The sequence below is a fragment of the Siphateles boraxobius genome, unplaced genomic scaffold, assembly GCF_051911475.1.
Source record: "Siphateles boraxobius isolate OS27281-9 unplaced genomic scaffold, OSU_SipBor_1 130, whole genome shotgun sequence".
In the NCBI taxonomy this organism is placed as follows: Eukaryota; Metazoa; Chordata; class Actinopteri; order Cypriniformes; family Leuciscidae; genus Siphateles; species Siphateles boraxobius.
This window is the reverse complement of record NW_027508734.1, coordinates 36,764,450-36,783,181: the sequence shown is the minus strand read 5'-3', so window position 1 is coordinate 36,783,181 and position 18,732 is coordinate 36,764,450. Positions and strand designations below refer to the sequence as shown.

Here is an 18,732-nt window from a genome sequence, read left to right as displayed (position 1 = left end):
ACCCTGACCTCCCTCAGGTATTCTATTTTTACCATGAAATCTACTTAGTGAATATTTGTGTTTCAAAGGCCTGCTCGTTTTAGGTTTCCTGAGAACAGGGGTCATTTAATTGGAGGAAAATGCGAGGATATGAATTTCAGAACTTTTGAATACATGTTTAAACAATCAGATAAGGCAGAACATGCATTATGGAAAGGAATCGGGAACATTTATTTTGCACATGGCCTCTGACTGATATTTTTTTTTTTTTTTACCACATTATGTAGCAACTAAGTGCTTAGTCTAACATCCACTGTTTACAGGAAACCTTCAGTTCAGCTGTTTTTGGTAGTCTAAAATTCTCTGTTTTTTCGATATGAATGAAGTCTAGATGTAAGTGATGTGGTTCACCATCATCTCCTGCTGAACACAAACACAACACACACCGCACATTCTGCCATGGAGGGTGGCTTTGTTCTCTCCCAGGCATCCGGTGCGGCTGGAAAAGAGTTGTTTTTGGCAAAGGTAGACCTCATTGTACAGCCCAGTATTTATAATTATGTAAATATGAGACAGCGTGCGAATACACACACACACACACACACAAACACACATATAAGCGGGCCGAACGCAAGGAAGTGCACCCAAATCATATTTTTAGAAGGTTTTAATGAATACAGGATGTTTATGAATACCATTTGTAGGGATTCACAAAGACTAGAAGAATCCTCGCACAACACCCCCTTCTCTCCCCTCAAAGCGAAACCCAATGTTTCAGGAGGAAACGACAGAATTGTACGTTTGGTGCTTGTGTGGGTTCAGATTGCCTTTAGATAAGTATACGGAGGAGCACAAAGAAGCAGGCGACCTCGTGCATGTGGCACACTTGAAAAAGATCTCTGCTTTTTTCCAAGTTAAAATGCACCATGAGGAAAGGACGACTGTGAAGGTAAAACAAACAGCGGGTTCGTTACTCCGCCGAATGACTAGGCAGCAAATAAACCTACCTCAGATGATGGAGAATGACAAATAAATGTTTGTCTTGCACATATTAACCAGAATAAGAGCAACTACCACACTCCAAGCAGACTCTGACTTCGTCAAGAAAAGAAAACAGAGAAAACGGAGGGCTGGATTGTGGATGTGTCTTGCTCTCTGACTCAGTCTATTTCTGGGGCAGAGATTCTCACACTGATACTACCTCCACTGAGCAATTTAAAGCCAAACACTGATGTTGCAATCTGTCTTCTGTGCCTGATAGCGCTTTTCTCCCTCTCTAACCCAAATTACTTTCTTTTCATATCTAATTATATTTGCTAATGATCTTATAAGGGGATAATGGAATGTGCTTGATCTATTACCTTTTTTTGCAATACATAAATACAATACAAATGGCTATGCAGCACTTTGAAATTTTCCATCATCCATTTCAAGCAAAGCCAAGGGAGGATATTTAAACAATATCTACAATTTTACCACTACTGCAACTCAAATATCTTCGCTCGTTCGAAGCTGCTAACAGGGGACACGAACGCGGTGCAGTGGAACAATTTGTCCGACTACACTGACAAACAGAATGTGTTCTTTTCATGGCTGTTCACTTGTGTGCTCATTCACTAGCAGGTTGTGAGGAGCGACCCTCAGGCCACGACCTCCATCCCGGCACATGAGGCATTGAGTGCGGATAAACCCGCTAAATAAATGAAAAGACACATTTTATGAACAGACACAGGCGTTTTTAACCAGCATCCACACACATCTTAAAGTTTCATCCGGACTCCGGAACGATCTTTCAATCTCTCCGGAGGTCATCTATCCGTTTCTGTGCACTGTTGTTATGAATATTCCCGTCGGCCAAGTCCCGCCCTGATCTAAGCCTCTCCCAATTCTTCCCTCAGTCTTTTTCCCACAGGCCCGGCGATGGCCAATGCATGACAGCCGCACTAAACCCCCCGCATTAATGGAAGGAAATGGCATTCGATCTCCATTTGATCTCGTAATCATTTCTGCTGAAATGATAATTAGTGTCCTCACAATCCTCTGACTGTGAGAGAACAGTGTAAAATAAAACAGAGCTCTCGCAGAAATGACACTTCACTCAACAACCGTTATACGCTTTTCTCGTACGTATATTTTACGTGTCCCTCCTAATCGCGCACATACACGGGCCTCGTCCGCTGGCGACTGCTGTCTGTGATTCTTTTCAACTGACATAATCCTGATTGATTCGTTCAGCAGATAAAAACTCAGTCCACTTGTGCCCTTTACTGCTGGAACATAATACGGCTCTTTATTCTGCAACAATGTAACATAATGGCGTCGGAATGTGAGGAGGAAAAAAACGTTAGGGCTGCGTCTTAAATGACTGTGACACTCTGCGGTTCAGGCTCAAGCTGTGGTCTAATGTAAAAGAGAGAAAGGAGGAAGAATGAGGGAGAGGTGAAGGGAGGGCGAGGGAGAAAAGAGAAAAATCATTAAGCGCAGATTACCAGAGTGCCCCACTAACAAGGTCGAGGCAGTGCTGCTGGTAAAAGTTGTCATTCTCTTACATGTGTACGCTTCACATTTCCCTCTGATGAGATTTGGGATGCGTTGTTTTAAATTCTTCGCTTTGTGTTTGCTTCCCCCTTTATGCGTTTTTTTTTTTTTTTATAAAAAGAATCTTTTGTTTGACAACAGGAAGACATGAGGTCATTTTTTGTTCATCAGGACGGGTAGAGAATGAATCATGCTTTTTATTTTGCAGGGCAAATATACATAAATAGGCCAAGGCCAAACACACACACACACAGACACACACACAGACACACACACAGATACACACACAGACACACACACACACACACACACACACACACACACACACACACACACACACACACACACACACACACACACACATACACACACACACACACACACACACACACACAGACACACACACAGACACACACACACACACACACACACACACAGACACACACACAGACACACACACACACACACACACACACACACACACACACACACACACACACACACACACACACACACACACACAGACAGTTTGTGTGCCATTAAATAATAAATTATAAAATTAATAAAAAATAAAAATAATAATAAAATAAAATAATCAACATAAAATAAAATATTGGCTGCAGAATTGCGCTCAAAAGGAGGTCAAATTAAAATCAATTTAATAAAAATCATATTATTGTAATTTAATTAGAAAAGTAAAGTTTGTCAAGAAAAATTTTTTTTGAAGGTTTTTAAAGCCTTGACGATTCATAGGCCTTACAGACAGAGACAATCTTATGAAAAATTATAATTTAATTAAATATTATATTAACAAGCATATAAAGTATACAATAATTAATAAAAACATTTCATAAATATGTCAAAAAAATCTAACTTAACTTTAGAACAGGGTGGAAAAATACTTACATTGCTAATGTTTATATGTTTTTGAAAAACAATTCAGTAAATTCCTCTTCCTCTCGTTTCATTTCAATTCCTGTGGGGCGTGGCTTATTCAATTACAAACCACACTCATGAATTCAAAGGCTGCCAATTCTGAGTTTTTGCACGGCCCAGACATACACATGAATGTGAAGTTTTGCCTTTGTTGCAACTGCTTCCTACATGGCGTACACAAAAAACAATGAGTACCAGGAAACAAACAGAGCACTTTCTGTGCTCTACGAAAATGTGACAAAACTTAAGCTCATGACAAAGGAGACCAACAGACGCAGCCTCATTCATAAACATTCAGTGTCTGAGATGTTCCTACAGGATCGTGTTCAGAAGGCCTCTCTCTCTCTCTCTCTCTCTCTCTCTCTCTCTCTCTCTCTCTCTCTCTCTCTCTGTCTCGTGTATGTGTTGTATTAATTGTGAGCCCTAATCTAAAAGAGTCGAGGGTCCCTGGAGCAAGCGGCGCTATTATTCGCGCAAGCATTGCGCACCACACCGCTCTTGCTTACTAATTTCGTACGGCGTTGCACCGCTCAGTCGAGGGAACGCACCGCCGAACGCTGCATCTGAGTCAGTCAGACAGCTCCAGACGAGGTCCCTTTACACTGCCACGCTGTCAGTCACTTTATATGTTGTGAAAAAGAGAGAATGAAAAGAGAAAGCGAGAGAGGGAGAATGTAGAAACAGAAACAAGTCCTTTTATCCTGCTCGGCGGGACCTGTCAGTGCCACCTTCTCTCTGGTTTCCCAGCAGTCCCAACACAGCAGCTATCAGAGGGAACCTGACATCCACACACCGCGTTTTCCAGGGGGGAAAGGAAATCATGAGAGCGGTCCCACACAAGCGAGCAGCTAGTACATACTCTCCTCAGATCAAGCAACAGTCTCTTGTAAGAGAAGAAAAGAGAGAGAGATTTGGATGTTTTAAGTGGGAATGTAGGCTGACAGGCTTTTGCTGCTTGTGACATGTGATAGAAACTGGGTTTGCATCTCCCTGTGTTCATTTTGTGAGTTTGGACAGAGATGAGAGAGCGAGAGTGTGTCGTAGCTTAAGCGCTGATAGTTCTGTCTTAACAGCTCTTTATTCTCGCACACACGTCGCAGTTGTGACTCCAGGCACCTCCGGAGTCACTTCTATTTTTCTCCACATTTGCAGGCCTTTTTTTAATTTTGTTGTTTTTGGATGAAGAGGAAGGAAACGGTTCCTGATCCATACGTGGCACACACACACATCCATGCGTGCGCGCACATTTCATGGATTGCAGTGCAGGAAAATCACGAGCACCTGGCTGAGTGTTTTTTTTTTTTTTTTTCAATATGATTTTGCTTGCTTCCCCACTGGTCTCTGATGATTCAACAGTTCCTGCTCTAACATCTGCTACTTACTCTTACTGGGTCTCAATTAAGACAGCAGTATTTATGAATCTGCTCTTATTTACATTTCTATTTTTCTGCATATGTGCGTGAACACTGGCCAAAACAGCCCCTCTGCCCCACACACCACACAGATGTTTCTTCAGCGAGGCCAAGAGGTGAACGCTCGGTTTGAGAACAGCGACGACGCGAGAGTGCGGGCTAAACAGAGAGAGATTTAGGACCGCAAGATTTGCAGCTTTTCTGTCACACAGATGAGAGCTCCTACTCTCAGGTGATTGTAATATATGGGAGTTTGGTTGAGGGATTGTGGGATTGCTGAAAGCCAGTTCCCCTGTAAAAGAGATGTTGGGTTTTTTGGTGTTGGGAAAACCTACATTTGTGTGTGTGTGTGTGTGTGTGTGTGTGTGTGTGTGTGTGTGTGTGTGTGTGTGTGTGTGTGTGTGTGTGTGTGCGTGCGTGTGTGTGTGTGTGTGTGTGTGTGTGTGTGTGTGTGTGTGTGTGTGTGAGAGAGAGAGAGAGAGAGAGAGAGAGAGAGAGAGAGAGAGGGATGTATAAGAATGTGTGAAGCAAGGGATTGTTTTAATTAGCTACAATCCTTTTTTTCCCTTCTTTTTTTTTTGTTTTTAAGTGTTTGTGTTTGCTTTCAAGTCAATGTGTTTTTAATTAAACCATCATGTTCCATATCATGTTCAAGATGTTTATTTTCAAGACATATATATATATATATATTCTAGAGTATGCGTGGGCCCAAATAATACATACATACAATCGTTCAAAAGTTTGGGGTCTGCCCCAGCTTCACTAGATGGGTTAAGGATATAATGCATTTCCTGAAGCTGGAGAAGATCAGGTATACCCTTACAGGCTCCTTGCAAACATTCAGGAAGGTTTGGAGCCCCTTCTTAGAGTACTATGAGAGCTTACAAACACCCTTAAATACGGATGAATAAGAAGTTATCCTCAAAGTGAAGTGGCAATATCCCCCCCTCCCCCCCTTTTTTTTTCTATAATTATTATTTATTTATTATTTATTTGACTGTACTTATTTAGATAACATATTTGTATTATTATTATTCTATTCCCCTCTTATTTTTTTCCCCCCACTCATTCCTTTACTGTATTGGTAAGGTTATTATGTATTGTATTATGCTCCTGCAATCCTTAGTTGGATCAGCACTTCAAAGGACAATCATTCTAGGGGAGATCTGGATTTAAAGGGACAAACTGGGATGGTTGGGTGGGGCGGTTGGGAGGGTTGGGGTGGGGAGGTATCTTCATAATAATTAATATTTGTATAACACAGCAACATTTGGTTGTATACATTCGGTCCAATATGTGTTGTAAAAAATGTTACATTGTTTAATATAAAATCAATAAAAATTATTAAAAAAAAGTAAAAAAAAAGTTTGGGGTCTGTAATATTTTTTTATGTTTTTGAAAGAAAACATATGCTCACCAAGGCTGCATTTATTTGATCAAAAATACAGTAAAACGTATATATATCTAAGGTATTAATTAATTTAACTTATATTTGAATATATTTTAAAATGTAATTTATCCCTGTGATGGCAAAGCCGTATTTTCAGCATCATTACTCTTTAGTGTCACATGATCTTCAGAAATCATTCTAATATGCTGATTTTCTGCTCAAGAATTTTTTTTTTGATGTTATTGTTCAAAATAGTTGTACTGCTTAATATTTTTGTAGATACAATATTTATTTTTCACAATTCTTTGATGGATTTAAAGAACATTTATTTGAAATATTTTTTTTGCAAATACTGTCTTTACTGTCACATTTGATCAAATTAACACATCCTTGCTAAATGAATGAATGAATGAATGAATGCAGAAATGAATGAATGAATGAATGAATGAATGAATATTGATAACCCCAAACATTTGAACGGTAGTGTATGTGCTTGTGGAACATTTTATTTCAACAGCTTAGGCATTAATAATAAAGCTTAGGCATGAAACTATTGCTTTGTTTCCTCACTCTTGTGTGAAGACTTTCCACTAGATGTCTGCTCTCATTCAGACCCACTGACGGCAGGTGCAGTTGCTTACAGTCACCGTTCCAATTCAACCCAAAGGTGTTCAATGGGATTTAAGCTCTGTGCAAGCGAATCAAGTTCTTTCACACTGACTCTTCCCCAAAGGGAGTCTGTTTGTCAGAGGACATTGCATGGCTGTATCCTAGATTGTATGCACCTGCTAGTAATGAGTGTAGCTGAAGCAGCCAAACATGGTAATCTGAAGGGTGTGTCCACATACTCTTGTTCATGACAAAGTACTACATACATCTACTACATAAAATATATAGATTTGCATGAATAGTGAGAGTTACACATACTGTATATAGTATGACCATAGGAATACTAACTACATATACATGACTGCAAGAAACTATGGTGTGCAAATGATTAACTAATTAAACTAGCATCTGTGATCATGCCTTGGAATCTGAACTCTGCTTTGGTAATACTTACTAGAGTATGTACTTGAATGAAGAGCAATATTTATGTTAAACAAATACACACCTCACAAAGGGTAATAACGAGACGCGTCACTGTGTTGGTTTCAACAGACCACTCATGTCTTTAATAAACAGTAATGCATTTCCCTCACACACAAGTGCCTAATCATGCCAACCTAATGATGCCATTGGTAGAAACAGAGATGAGTGACATCAGAATGACATAAAAAGCCTTTTATGTTTCATCTACAGTAATAGATAGATGATCATGGGCATGCAATGCGAAAATACACCTGAGATCATTAAACACAGAATATGAGAGTATTAAGATCCAGGGTTATGTGCGCACCAGAAACGGAGCCTTTGTTTATCTTTTATTTATTTACTAGCACAAGTAAAGCGCTGTTGAATATGAAATGTCAAACTATTTACGTGCAGTGTAAGCACTTAAGGCAAGGCTTTTTAGTTTTTGACACAACCTGTAAACAACAGAAAATCTAACATTCTCTGTAAAGACCAAAATTGAGCTGGCAGATATGAAAGCATTTATCCATGGAAACAAGAGTATGCCTATTTGCAGACAATATTGGGGGAAAACAACAGTACTTTCGCTTCTCGAAATCCACTTCACACTCTTAAAGACCTCTTCAGTTTAGATATGGCAATTTTATCAATTACAAATGCTTTTTAGTCTATTTTAACCTAAATAGCTGCTTCCATGGGCAGTCAAGGAACTGTAAGTCTCTCAAATGTGTTATTAATAATTCATCAGAGAATACCGTTTATGAAGTTCGGGAGGCAGGTCTAATAAGCATGGACAGCATCTAATACGCCATGTGCTGGACAAAGCGCTTTTGAGAATCATTACTTTGTGTGCTTGTCTAATTGAGACTTCATAAATTACCCAGTAGGCCTCGGCTCGCTGCAGATCGCTCCCTGCCTTCGCTGGAACGATACACTGCATGTTTTCTCAAGAGCCACATCATATTTGCGTGCACATAAAGGCAGGCACACGAAAACAGTAATGGTAAAAATGTAAATAATAATAAAAATAAAAGCGTATCAAGTAAAATAAGCCGAAGCGGCAAGCGGATAAAGGTCCTTTCTGTTTAAGATGTCAGTACAATCGCAACAATTATCCGCTTTTCCTCACTTTTCTCTGCTCTCATTGTTTTTGGCAGGCAGATCCATAACATTCTTTTTGTTCCACTTTGGTCTCCTCCTTTTTCCCAAGCCTGAGAAACTTCAGACATGAGAACCCTTAGCTGCCTCTAATATAAAACCAGAGAAATTTACCTAGGATTATAAGTCATTGACAAATAACCTTGCTGATAGATGCGAACTAGATTTTGTTCAAAGCACACTGACAGCCTCAAAAGAGATTAGTGGAGTTCTTATCAGGTCAGGGGTGTCACGGGGGAAATGTGTTTAAAGTCACATTGATTTATTGAAAGATTTTCCAATAAGAAGACTTCTCTCGACTCTCAGACATGTGTGTGTGTGTGTGTGTGAGAGAGAGAGAGGGACTCTAGCAGTGATTGTGAACTATACTTGACTACAAAGGGGAAAAAAAAAACGTTAAAAACAACTGCAAGACCCCAAATAAACACAAGAGATCTTTGATGGCTGGGTAAAACTACACTGTTTCCTTTCCCTTTCCCATCGTCTACTGTGTGCTATTCCTCCAGACGTAATAGCAATAGATGACCGATATACACATGAATGTTCACACGCACCCACACACACACACACACACACACACACACTGACAAGAAAGCATAATAAGATCCTTTGTTCCTGCAGGCATTCATTTGACACTATTACCTTCTTAAGAGTAATTATGAATCTTTTCAGAAAGCTGGATTGTGGGAACCGTTGGGTTTGGCCCCGGATCCACCCACCAGCAGCGAATGGATGAGAGAGAAAACTAAGAGTATCACTCCGCACCCCTGTCAGAGAAATGTCATTACCCCTGTATCTCTCTCCCAGTCTCGCAGTCTTTCACGATCCCGTCCTCTTCCCCCCTCCCAAACAACTCCGCTCTCTCTCTCTCTCGCTCTCTTTCTCTCTCGTTCTCTCACACTCCTGCTGCTTCGTTTGATCTCTGAGGTCCACTGGAACCCTGGAAAGCTATTCCAGCATTTGCGGTCCGTCAGAGTCCTGTGGAGAACCTTCTGGATGTGTTGGTGTGTCCAGGCTGTAACCCTTCCTGCTGACACGGCTCTCCACCACACAATCTGTCAGAGACTTCACCTTAACAGCACACCACAAGCTCGGATAATGAACGATGCCTCCCCAAATAGACAGCCTTACAATTCTGTACCATAATTATGCCTGTATTGTATGGTGCCTTTTATAAGACTCATGATCCTTGAGTGGATTGTCAGTGCTGTTTTTTTCTCTTATATATTTTTCTCTCTCTCTCTCCTAGAAAATCAACTATCATCATAATCATAATCATCATCATCATCATCATCATCATCATCATCATAAGTTATCCATTATTTTTGCATCTACTCTATGATATTAAATATCATGGGATAGTGTGACAGTGTGACAGGGATAGTGTGGTCCACAGTATGTTCATGTTTACATTCCATTAAATAGTACAAACAAAAAAGTTAATAAACAGGTCACTGCCCGCTTATGATATTTAACTCCTGGGCTTTAGAATTATTTTTTTTTTGTATATTTTTTTTGTTAATAATATTATTATTACTACAATTACTACTACTACTACTACTACTAATAATAATAATAATAATAACAATAATAATAATAATAATAATAATGCATTCTCCAATATTTTTGTATCTAGAAATACATTTCATATCATGGAATAGTGTGACAAATTAATCCACAATATGTTTATGAATGGTTAAGACAAAAATGTTACAGTAGGTTACAAACAGTTTACTGCAATCCTATGCTTTTTTTTGTGGTCCCACTTTATATTAGGTGTCTTTATGTACTAACATTAATATTAATCCTTTACAATGCACTTGTAATGCACATACATGTGTTTACATTGTACTTACAGTATATTAAAAAACATCTGCATATAATTACATGTAATACATTTCTGTAAATACATTTATAATTATAATGTTGACCTATCCTCACACCTTAACCACCCCTAAACTTAACCTTACCACCAAACCTGACCCTAACCTTACCCGTACCCCACCTCAGTAGTACCACAATTGTTTTGCAAAACAACATGGACAAAATAAGTACATTGTCCTTTTTTATGTAAGTACATAGTAGTTTAAAATACCTAATTTAAAGTGGGACTATTTTTGTTAGTACTACTACTTCTACAAATAATACAAGTACTATTGAGTTATCTATTAGTTTTGCATCTACTAGGAATATGAAAAATATCATGGGATAGTGTGACAATCCACAATATGCTCATTTTTATAAATGGTAAATACATAAACGTTATAATAGGTCACTGCCATCTTATGATATTTAATACTCCTGGGCTTCAGTAACACACTGATAAACAGAGCAAGGAACCTTAGAAGTCTTGAGAACTCAAAGACAAGTGTTTGTTTGTGTCTTTATCAAGTCCGAAATCAAAGCCTTGCCCCAGTTATGTGTCGACCCATGGTATAAACTCACACTTTACTGTACATCATCACCTGATCTATAGTCACAGTCAGAACCCACTGTCTCTGCTCTAATAGCTATTCTCAAAGGTACTCTAGCGGTCGGCAACAGGAGCCGGATAATATTTTTATGTTATCAGTAACACTCCCACGTTTGTTTTCGCAGCCACTCAATGGCCAGAGCATGGGATGACAGGAAATGGCAGCATTTGTTCTGATTTCGACCCCCCTCCATTTCCACAATGCAAGACCAAAGAACGTGGGAGGACCCACTATGCACAATGATCTCTTGTTCAGATTGAAATGCTTTGTGCATTCATCTATAACTGCCCAACATGCAAAGATAACCAGCCAGTCCGGTGATCAATAAATAAATAGCAGACAGCATTAAAAAAAAGAAAGACAGAAAGGGAGGAAATAATGACACAAATGCAGGCAGAGAGATGGAGGGTTATTTGACTACTGTTTGTCTTGTTTTAACAGTGGAAAATCGAGAGGAACAAGAGGGAAAAAATGCTTAAGGCTTTTTTCATGAAAATGGTGCTTTCATGTCCCTTTACTTTTATTCTTTTAAAGTAATACAGGCACAAAAAACATGTTTTTTTTAATGTGAGAAATAATATTATTTCTATTATTTTACTATTATTTTAAGTTATTATTTAACATAAAATTAAGAAAGCTATAAATATGTATTGTCCTTTTTGAAATGGCAATTTTGTCCGGTGGCACAATTTTTCATTTTCAGTTAAAATGATTTAACAACGTGTTAATTTCATTCATACAATGCTGTTGACCAAGTTAATAATAATAATAATAATAATAATAATAATAATAATAATAATAATAATAATAATAATAATAATAATAATAATAAATATTATTATTATTATTATTATTATTATTATTATATATCAAGTCCCCTGTGATAAGTATACCATTAACCACATTTGGTTGCATTTTCTTCTGTTAAATTTTAATGCTTTAATACTAATTTTAATACACAAATACATTTCTTTTTATACATATCCCAAATGTTAGTAACACAAAATATAACCGTTGCATGAAATGTCTAGAAAAAAATAAATAAAACGGCTCATATAATATTAAGTAAAATTAAAGTTAAGAGAAATAGCTAAATAAATAAATAAAATTTTCAGGGCAGATTTTGTATAATGAAAGTGCTTAAACACTAATTCTGATATTGCTACAAGCATGCTGTTTTTATAGATTACATGTATACTAAATTAATTCTCACCCTAATTTAAATGCAAACTAAATTAAGAACTAAATAATTAAAGAAACTAAATGAATAAACAATATCCATCATACATGTCACAATGGATATTGAATCATTTTGACCCTTTGTATAATTGTGATACGGTAAGAACAACAATTATAACAATTATAATTTGCACACAAGACATAATATAATCTGCAATATAATATTAATATTCTGTAGGCTCTCAGACAAGAGCTAGTCATTTATTGTCAGTCAATAAATGCAGTGGTAGCTGACATAAGGTCTATGATCAGATGCTGGACATCATCCTCTCATGTTAGCTTTTTAGCAGAGATCTTAAGAGCAAACGCAAGAGTGTAAGGAGTGAATGTTAGAACTTATAAAGTGAAGTGATGGAAAGAAAGGGTCATGGTGGGGTTATCACACTCCGGCAGCACTGGGAGCAACGTGGCTGTTTCTGGGTCTCCACGCACAAACAAGCGCAGCAGAAATGACACTAGCGTATAGCTGTGTATCACAGAGCAAACAGCAGCACTTTACCTCAAAGTCTGCCAGCCTAGAGAGCGGATCAAAGACGGTGTTTGGGTGAAACCATATCGACAGAGTGTCAAGCACAACAGGGCTTGTGAGGAGGGGCACTCTCTGTCTTTCTTTTCTCTCTCTACCAGCCTCTATTTCTCCACAAAGAGCCTTTGCTATGTGTGTCAATCACACTGCGCTACGTGTGTCAATATCTAATTGCTCTGATGGCTGGAGATGGACGGACAGAAAGGAGGAGTGAGATGGCAATCAAGTGAGTCGGATAGAAGAAAAAAAAAATGTTTTATTACAATTCCATTACGGCTTTTTCAGCATTGCGACATGGATGAAGGAAAACTATGACTCAACCTGCACACGCTATGAAAAATGAAACTGGTTCTGGTATACAAAACTGCTTTGTTCTTGATGAAGATAAACAATCTGGGTATGTTTGTATTCATTATATAAAGTCCATAGCAAAACCATACCCAAAATAACACGTCAGAAATAATCAAAAAGGGAAAGAAAAAAAAAATCTTGCAAAAGCCATTTTAAACATTGTGTCAGTACTGGACAAATGACTCTGTGGTAACACCCACCACCCTGCTTCCATACACAGGAAGACAAATATTGAACAGGACTCCACACGCATCAAACAACACTGTGGGGCAGGGCCGAGTAGGCCTGGGTCTCGTCTGTAATCACAAATGTCCAGATCCTCTAACGAGGTCCAGAGCTCTGTCCCCCACATCAAACTACGTCTCTGCACACTGGCTTTCCATTACGTTACTCTTTACGCTGATCAATTAATGCTTTAATGTCAGTTATATATAATTCTTAAAGTGTTAAAACCTACATCTACGTGAACTATTAAGCTGTTTAAAAGAATATCATATGTACCCGATAAGTTATCGTGTAGTTCAGTTATCTGTCCTCTGCACGTTCCACACAGTTATGTTGAGTGACCTGTAGGGGGAGCTGCTCTTTTATGACTTGGGGGGGTGTATTTGTGTAAGACAATAAAAACATTAATTTGCCCTGAAATCATTCCTGACGTAAATGTAAAATGGTGCCCATTGGAACCCAGTAATGAAGCATGCGGCATCTCTGCAGCTTCTAATTTGACTAGTTAAATGACTCCATTACGTGTTTAACAGACAGAGGCAAATCATTTCTGGTCAGTTGAGGCTCACTTAGCCGCGTCACAGGGCTTGGGAAGAAATCGGAAGATAACTGGTCCTGTTTTTTCTTTTCTTTTTTTTTGCGCTCCATATATCACAGCCAAAAAGTACGATATGACCGGCACATATCCTCTCATTCTCTCTTCTATGTGCCCACCTCTCTATCTCTCTCTCCTTCTGTGATGGTGTCTGCGTGTGTGTCTACATCCCACTGTTAATTAGGTGCCCTGTGCATGATCAAAGCCTATATAGTGAAATATATACAGTAAATAGATGCTCATCAGAGACTGTGTTGTCAGTACACAGATTGGACTTGTGATGGGAATCATACTGTGTAATTATACTGTCGTCCACTGCCGTCCCAAGTTGGAAAGATTATCAGATCAACACTTTACACAGTGATGGAACAATATTAAAAAGGTCATTTAAAGGGGGTGCTTTACTTTTAGAAAATGTTGGTGTTCAACCTTTAGGAGGTCAAATTAATAATAATATGAGCTGTTTTATTTTCTGTTCATTTAAAATGAGGTTTGCATAAAAATAAAAATAAACTATTACCAATTATAAAATCCTATTAAACCGTTTAAAATCATTCCTGTTCAATCCTTATTTGTGTTTACAATTTTTCTAGGAAAAATATTGAATAAACAAAAACTAAATTACATAAAAATATAAATCAACAGCAAAACTATGCCATTGATTTAACAGAGTTGCATATTTAACCAAAAATAAGACAAAGTTGTTACAGGCTGTTTTTAGTCTGTAAAATCATTTAAAACATTATTTTTTTTTACCACAATGGTTTGAATATAAATGCTAAATAATATGCCAAAATGTGATATATTTGTATGATTTAATTGCTGTATTAAGTAGAGAAGGTCAAAACCTCACACGACAAAAATAAACTAGGCCCAAATAAAACTGACTTTTGAGTTTTTGAAACTAGATAATGTTCTTTTCGTGCTATGTTAAGGTAATAGTTGATCTATTAGACAACAGTTTATCTAACCTATTTTATAGTTATCACAAGAACAAATGAGATTTTTACCTCTAAAAAAAGTCATGAAACACCAAAGGCCACCATTTTTTTTAATAATAAAAAAAAAAATATATATATATATATATATATATATATATTATTTTTGTCATTTTGTCATGTCATTCATCTGTAGAATGTGAAGCTGGTTTTGAGGGTGTGAGAAAACCTACAGAGAAAAACACCAATTACTGATACCAAGAGGCCATTCCACACACAGGCTAATACAGGTATGCCAGTCTAAACACACACACACACACACACACACACACACACACACACACACACACACACACACACACACACACACACACACACACACACACACACACACAGACACACACACACACACACACGCAAACAAACAAACACAGGTGGGTAAAGACAGGCACTCTTAAGGGATATTGGGCTGATTAAAATAGACAGCAGGTGCGTATGTGTGAGTCAGACGGGCCTCTGACCTCTGGCTTTAAATGGGGTGATTAGGAATGGAAAAAGAGTTAGTGTGGATGGGCTAGTTCCTAGTACACAGTCTGTGCCCCCTGCAGCGCTGCACGGAAGGGCAGGAACTGAACCCCTCCACACGTGCAGGAAGCTGGAACATCTCTGCTGATGGACAGAGAGCCAATCACAGGCTGGCATCGCTCTCAAGGATAATGGCACATGTCGAAGGATTTCGTCATATAATCTGAGACATGTCAAGTTTCATTGATAGTCTCTTTGAAACACACACATAGACTATTTTCAAAGGACTCAAAAATGAAAATACTGTCATTATTTACTCTTGTATGACATTCTTTCTTCTGAAGATGATGTTTTAAAGAATGCCTCTTTGTTTTATGTCTTATGTTTTATTGTACATACAATGGCTTTTGTTGCATGGACAAAAGCAGCTGTACAATTTTATAACAAATGTGTTACACCGAAGAAAGATAGCCAAACAGGTTAAGAAGGACATAAATGATGACACAAATGTCAAATTTAAGAGAACTATTTCTTTTATAGTTGCTCCAGCTGTTCCTGCCTGGGCCGGGTCAGTGTGAGTATGCAGGGGCTAGAATCTCCCACTCTAATGGGATAGGTAATTATGCAGTCTGATCTCACAGACAAGGGATTTAAGAACTAAGTATACTATGTGACACATGTCTGGGATTATTAATAGTGATAACTGGATGGACAGATGGACAGGCCTGAGATAATGCCATCAGATGCCATTATAAGCTGCACTGCGGATTCTTAAAGTACAAGCAAACCAAAACAACTACAAAAAGAACTCTGTAAATGGCACGTACAGTAACGGCCTCTATCTCCTGAGCGGCAGTCTCACAGCAGATGTCAAACGCTGGTAAAACGCAACGGCACAAGATCCTGAAGAGCAAAGATCTCTTTATCCCTTTAGCGTCTGCGGCTCAACTCTTTGTAGTCCAACTGAAGTGCAGTGAAGTGGGCCGTTTTCACCCCCCTCCTCAAACGTCCGAGTCTTAACAACCCACCCCCTCACGTCTGATTGTTGATCCTCCTGAAGACGACAGATCAAATATTCCACTCCAGTGTGCGAGCGGGGCACAGATATGATTGGGGTTGACGGACGGGGCCCCCAGTTTGAAGTCTTAACAGACAGTGCGACTTTGATATCTGTACTCGGCGCGTATCACCAAAGACACAGGGAATGAATGAGAGTGAGGGGGAACTGAGAGAGACAGAGAGAGAGAGGCAATGAACAAAAGCATCTGTGGAGTGGTCAGGGCCAGCGGCAGCATGTGTCAGAGGCTTTTTGATGTTTAACCCCCTTCCTCTCTCTCTCTTCTTCTCCTCCTCCTCCCCCTGTATTCCTCACCCCCAAAGGCCCCACTTCTCCCTCACACTTCCTGCTTTCTGGGAGAGCCCAGTGGCGACATATAGATATATATATAAACGCATACACACCAACAGCCTCATACAACCAATTACCAGCTTCTTGACACTTGTACATTAGACTGCGCTGCTTCAAATAAAGGGAGGAAACCGCTGTTTATTCGCTGAAAAGTCTTGCTAAAAACGAAGTGTGTTAAATCAATTGAAATTGTATTTGGGAGAAAATATCATATCGACCACATCATCTTAAAAAAAAAAAAACAAGCAAAAAGGCCCATTCACACCAAGAATAATAAGAAAAATAACTATAATGATAACTATATTAGCATCCACACTCAAACTCAAAATACAGTTACGCTTGTATAAGCATGCATGCACTGAGGTCCAAACCTCACAAGGTAAACATAAACTGGGCCAATGTAAAACTGACATTTGATGTTTTTAAAATTAGATTTTGTACTTTTCTTTTAGGTTAGAGTAATAGTTAAGCTAATAGACAATACCAACCCTTTACTGGCCCCGTGACTCTTGTACATTAGACATCACTGCTTTGAATAAAGACAGGAAACCTCTGTTTATTTACTGAAAAGTCTTGATAAAAACAAAGCATGCAAAATCTTTAAGAAAATCATATTGTACAAATCAGCTGGGAAAAATCAAGCATAAAAGCCTGTTCACACCAAGAATGATAACTATAATTCTTGTCAACATCTTTAAATGCTTGAGCTCTTTAAAGTCAGGTGGATTCTTATTTGCCGTCAATGTTTTTACCATTCATCGGGTGGAAATAATGATTCTGAAATGTATTCTACAATATCGTTTCTCTGTCATTATTGATATAGTGGTAGTGTGTGCTTCCTTTTTCTCATACAATTAGACTTATTATTAAAACCTAAGGTATTGTTATATTTATCGTCCTTGGTGTGAACGGGCCTTAATTCACAATTACAGTATACCGACAGTCTTTCTGATGGCCTGCGAGTAAAAACTGAAATCCGAAAGTAGCAAAGTTCATCTAAAAAGAGGAAAAGAGATAAACATGTGCAATCATCATTTTCTTAACTTGTGTTTCCGCAGATTCAAAGCGCTGAGTTTTAGCATAAACAGCAGGCAGGAAAAGTGGGTTTTTAAAAACTCCGTCTTCCTGGGATTGAGCGTTCGGAGCAGAGGGATGAAGAAAAGACTAAACAGATGTCACAGCTTGGCGGGAACGAGGGAGTTAAATAGCTTTATTTTTTTTCCTCCGTCTTTTTAAATGTCTCACGTATAAACAGATTTTGTTGCTTCTTAAAGTGGGCTCAAAATTAAAGCGTATCGTTTTACACACATATTGCATGCATATTAGTGAGCCCCAGCTGCCCGTGTCCTGTTCTTAAGAGCCATATGATTGAGTTAGGGGCCCGGGTATCAGATAAGATTTAAGCCTGCTCTCCCTGTGCGCTCCCCCTCTGCAGTTTACTGCTAACTTATTAAATGGAGAGAAATGACATTATTTTTCTGAGTGTATGTGTAATTATTGTCACACACCTGTGACTCCTGCCATAGACGACAAGAGGAGGAGAGGAAGGAAGAGACGACGGCGAGGGGAGAGATGTCTCTCGGAATAGCGGGAGCTCTGGGTTTTTTCCTTTAAATGGTGGGTGAGAGAAAAAAACAGCAAGCTTGTTAATCACAGAATCTCTGTCGTAGGGAGAACACGGATATACTAACAACTTGAACGGCAGATATCATTGTGAATTCGATCTGAAATTAAATGTCCTTTCATGTTATTTCCTTCAGACAATAACATTCTGCATGCACTCCTGAAGTTTATGGAAAAGTTTCCCTTTTTTGTCTGCCAAACAGGCTTTCTTTCCACATACCACCAACAAACTGTTCTGTGTTGGCAGTTCTAGATGGCGAACAAAACGTCTCATCTGAAATTCTGATGCATGCGCCAAACACACGTTCCTTTCTTTTCTTTTCTTTTCTTTCTTTCATTCT

At 38.5% G+C, this 18,732-nt stretch overlaps 1 protein-coding gene across 12 annotated transcripts in view; it reads right to left on the bottom strand.

Moving 5' to 3' along the window:
* Nucleotides 1–18,732, bottom strand: part of znf536 (zinc finger protein 536) — a 186,935-nt gene that overhangs the window by 22,859 nt on the left and 145,344 nt on the right. For 3 of the 12 annotated variants that reach the window (XR_013203681.1, XM_077229318.1, XM_077229319.1), the window contains exon 7: nt 18,277–18,376. The exons of the other annotated variants lie outside the window; for them this stretch is intronic. Coding sequence is in view for 2 of the 3 variants with exons in the window: in XM_077229318.1 (XP_077085433.1) it covers nt 18,277–18,376 (100 nt within the window). In the remaining variant the exon portion in view is untranslated. The remainder of the gene's footprint in view (nt 1–18,276; nt 18,377–18,732) is intronic. 12 annotated transcript variants of the gene reach the window in all.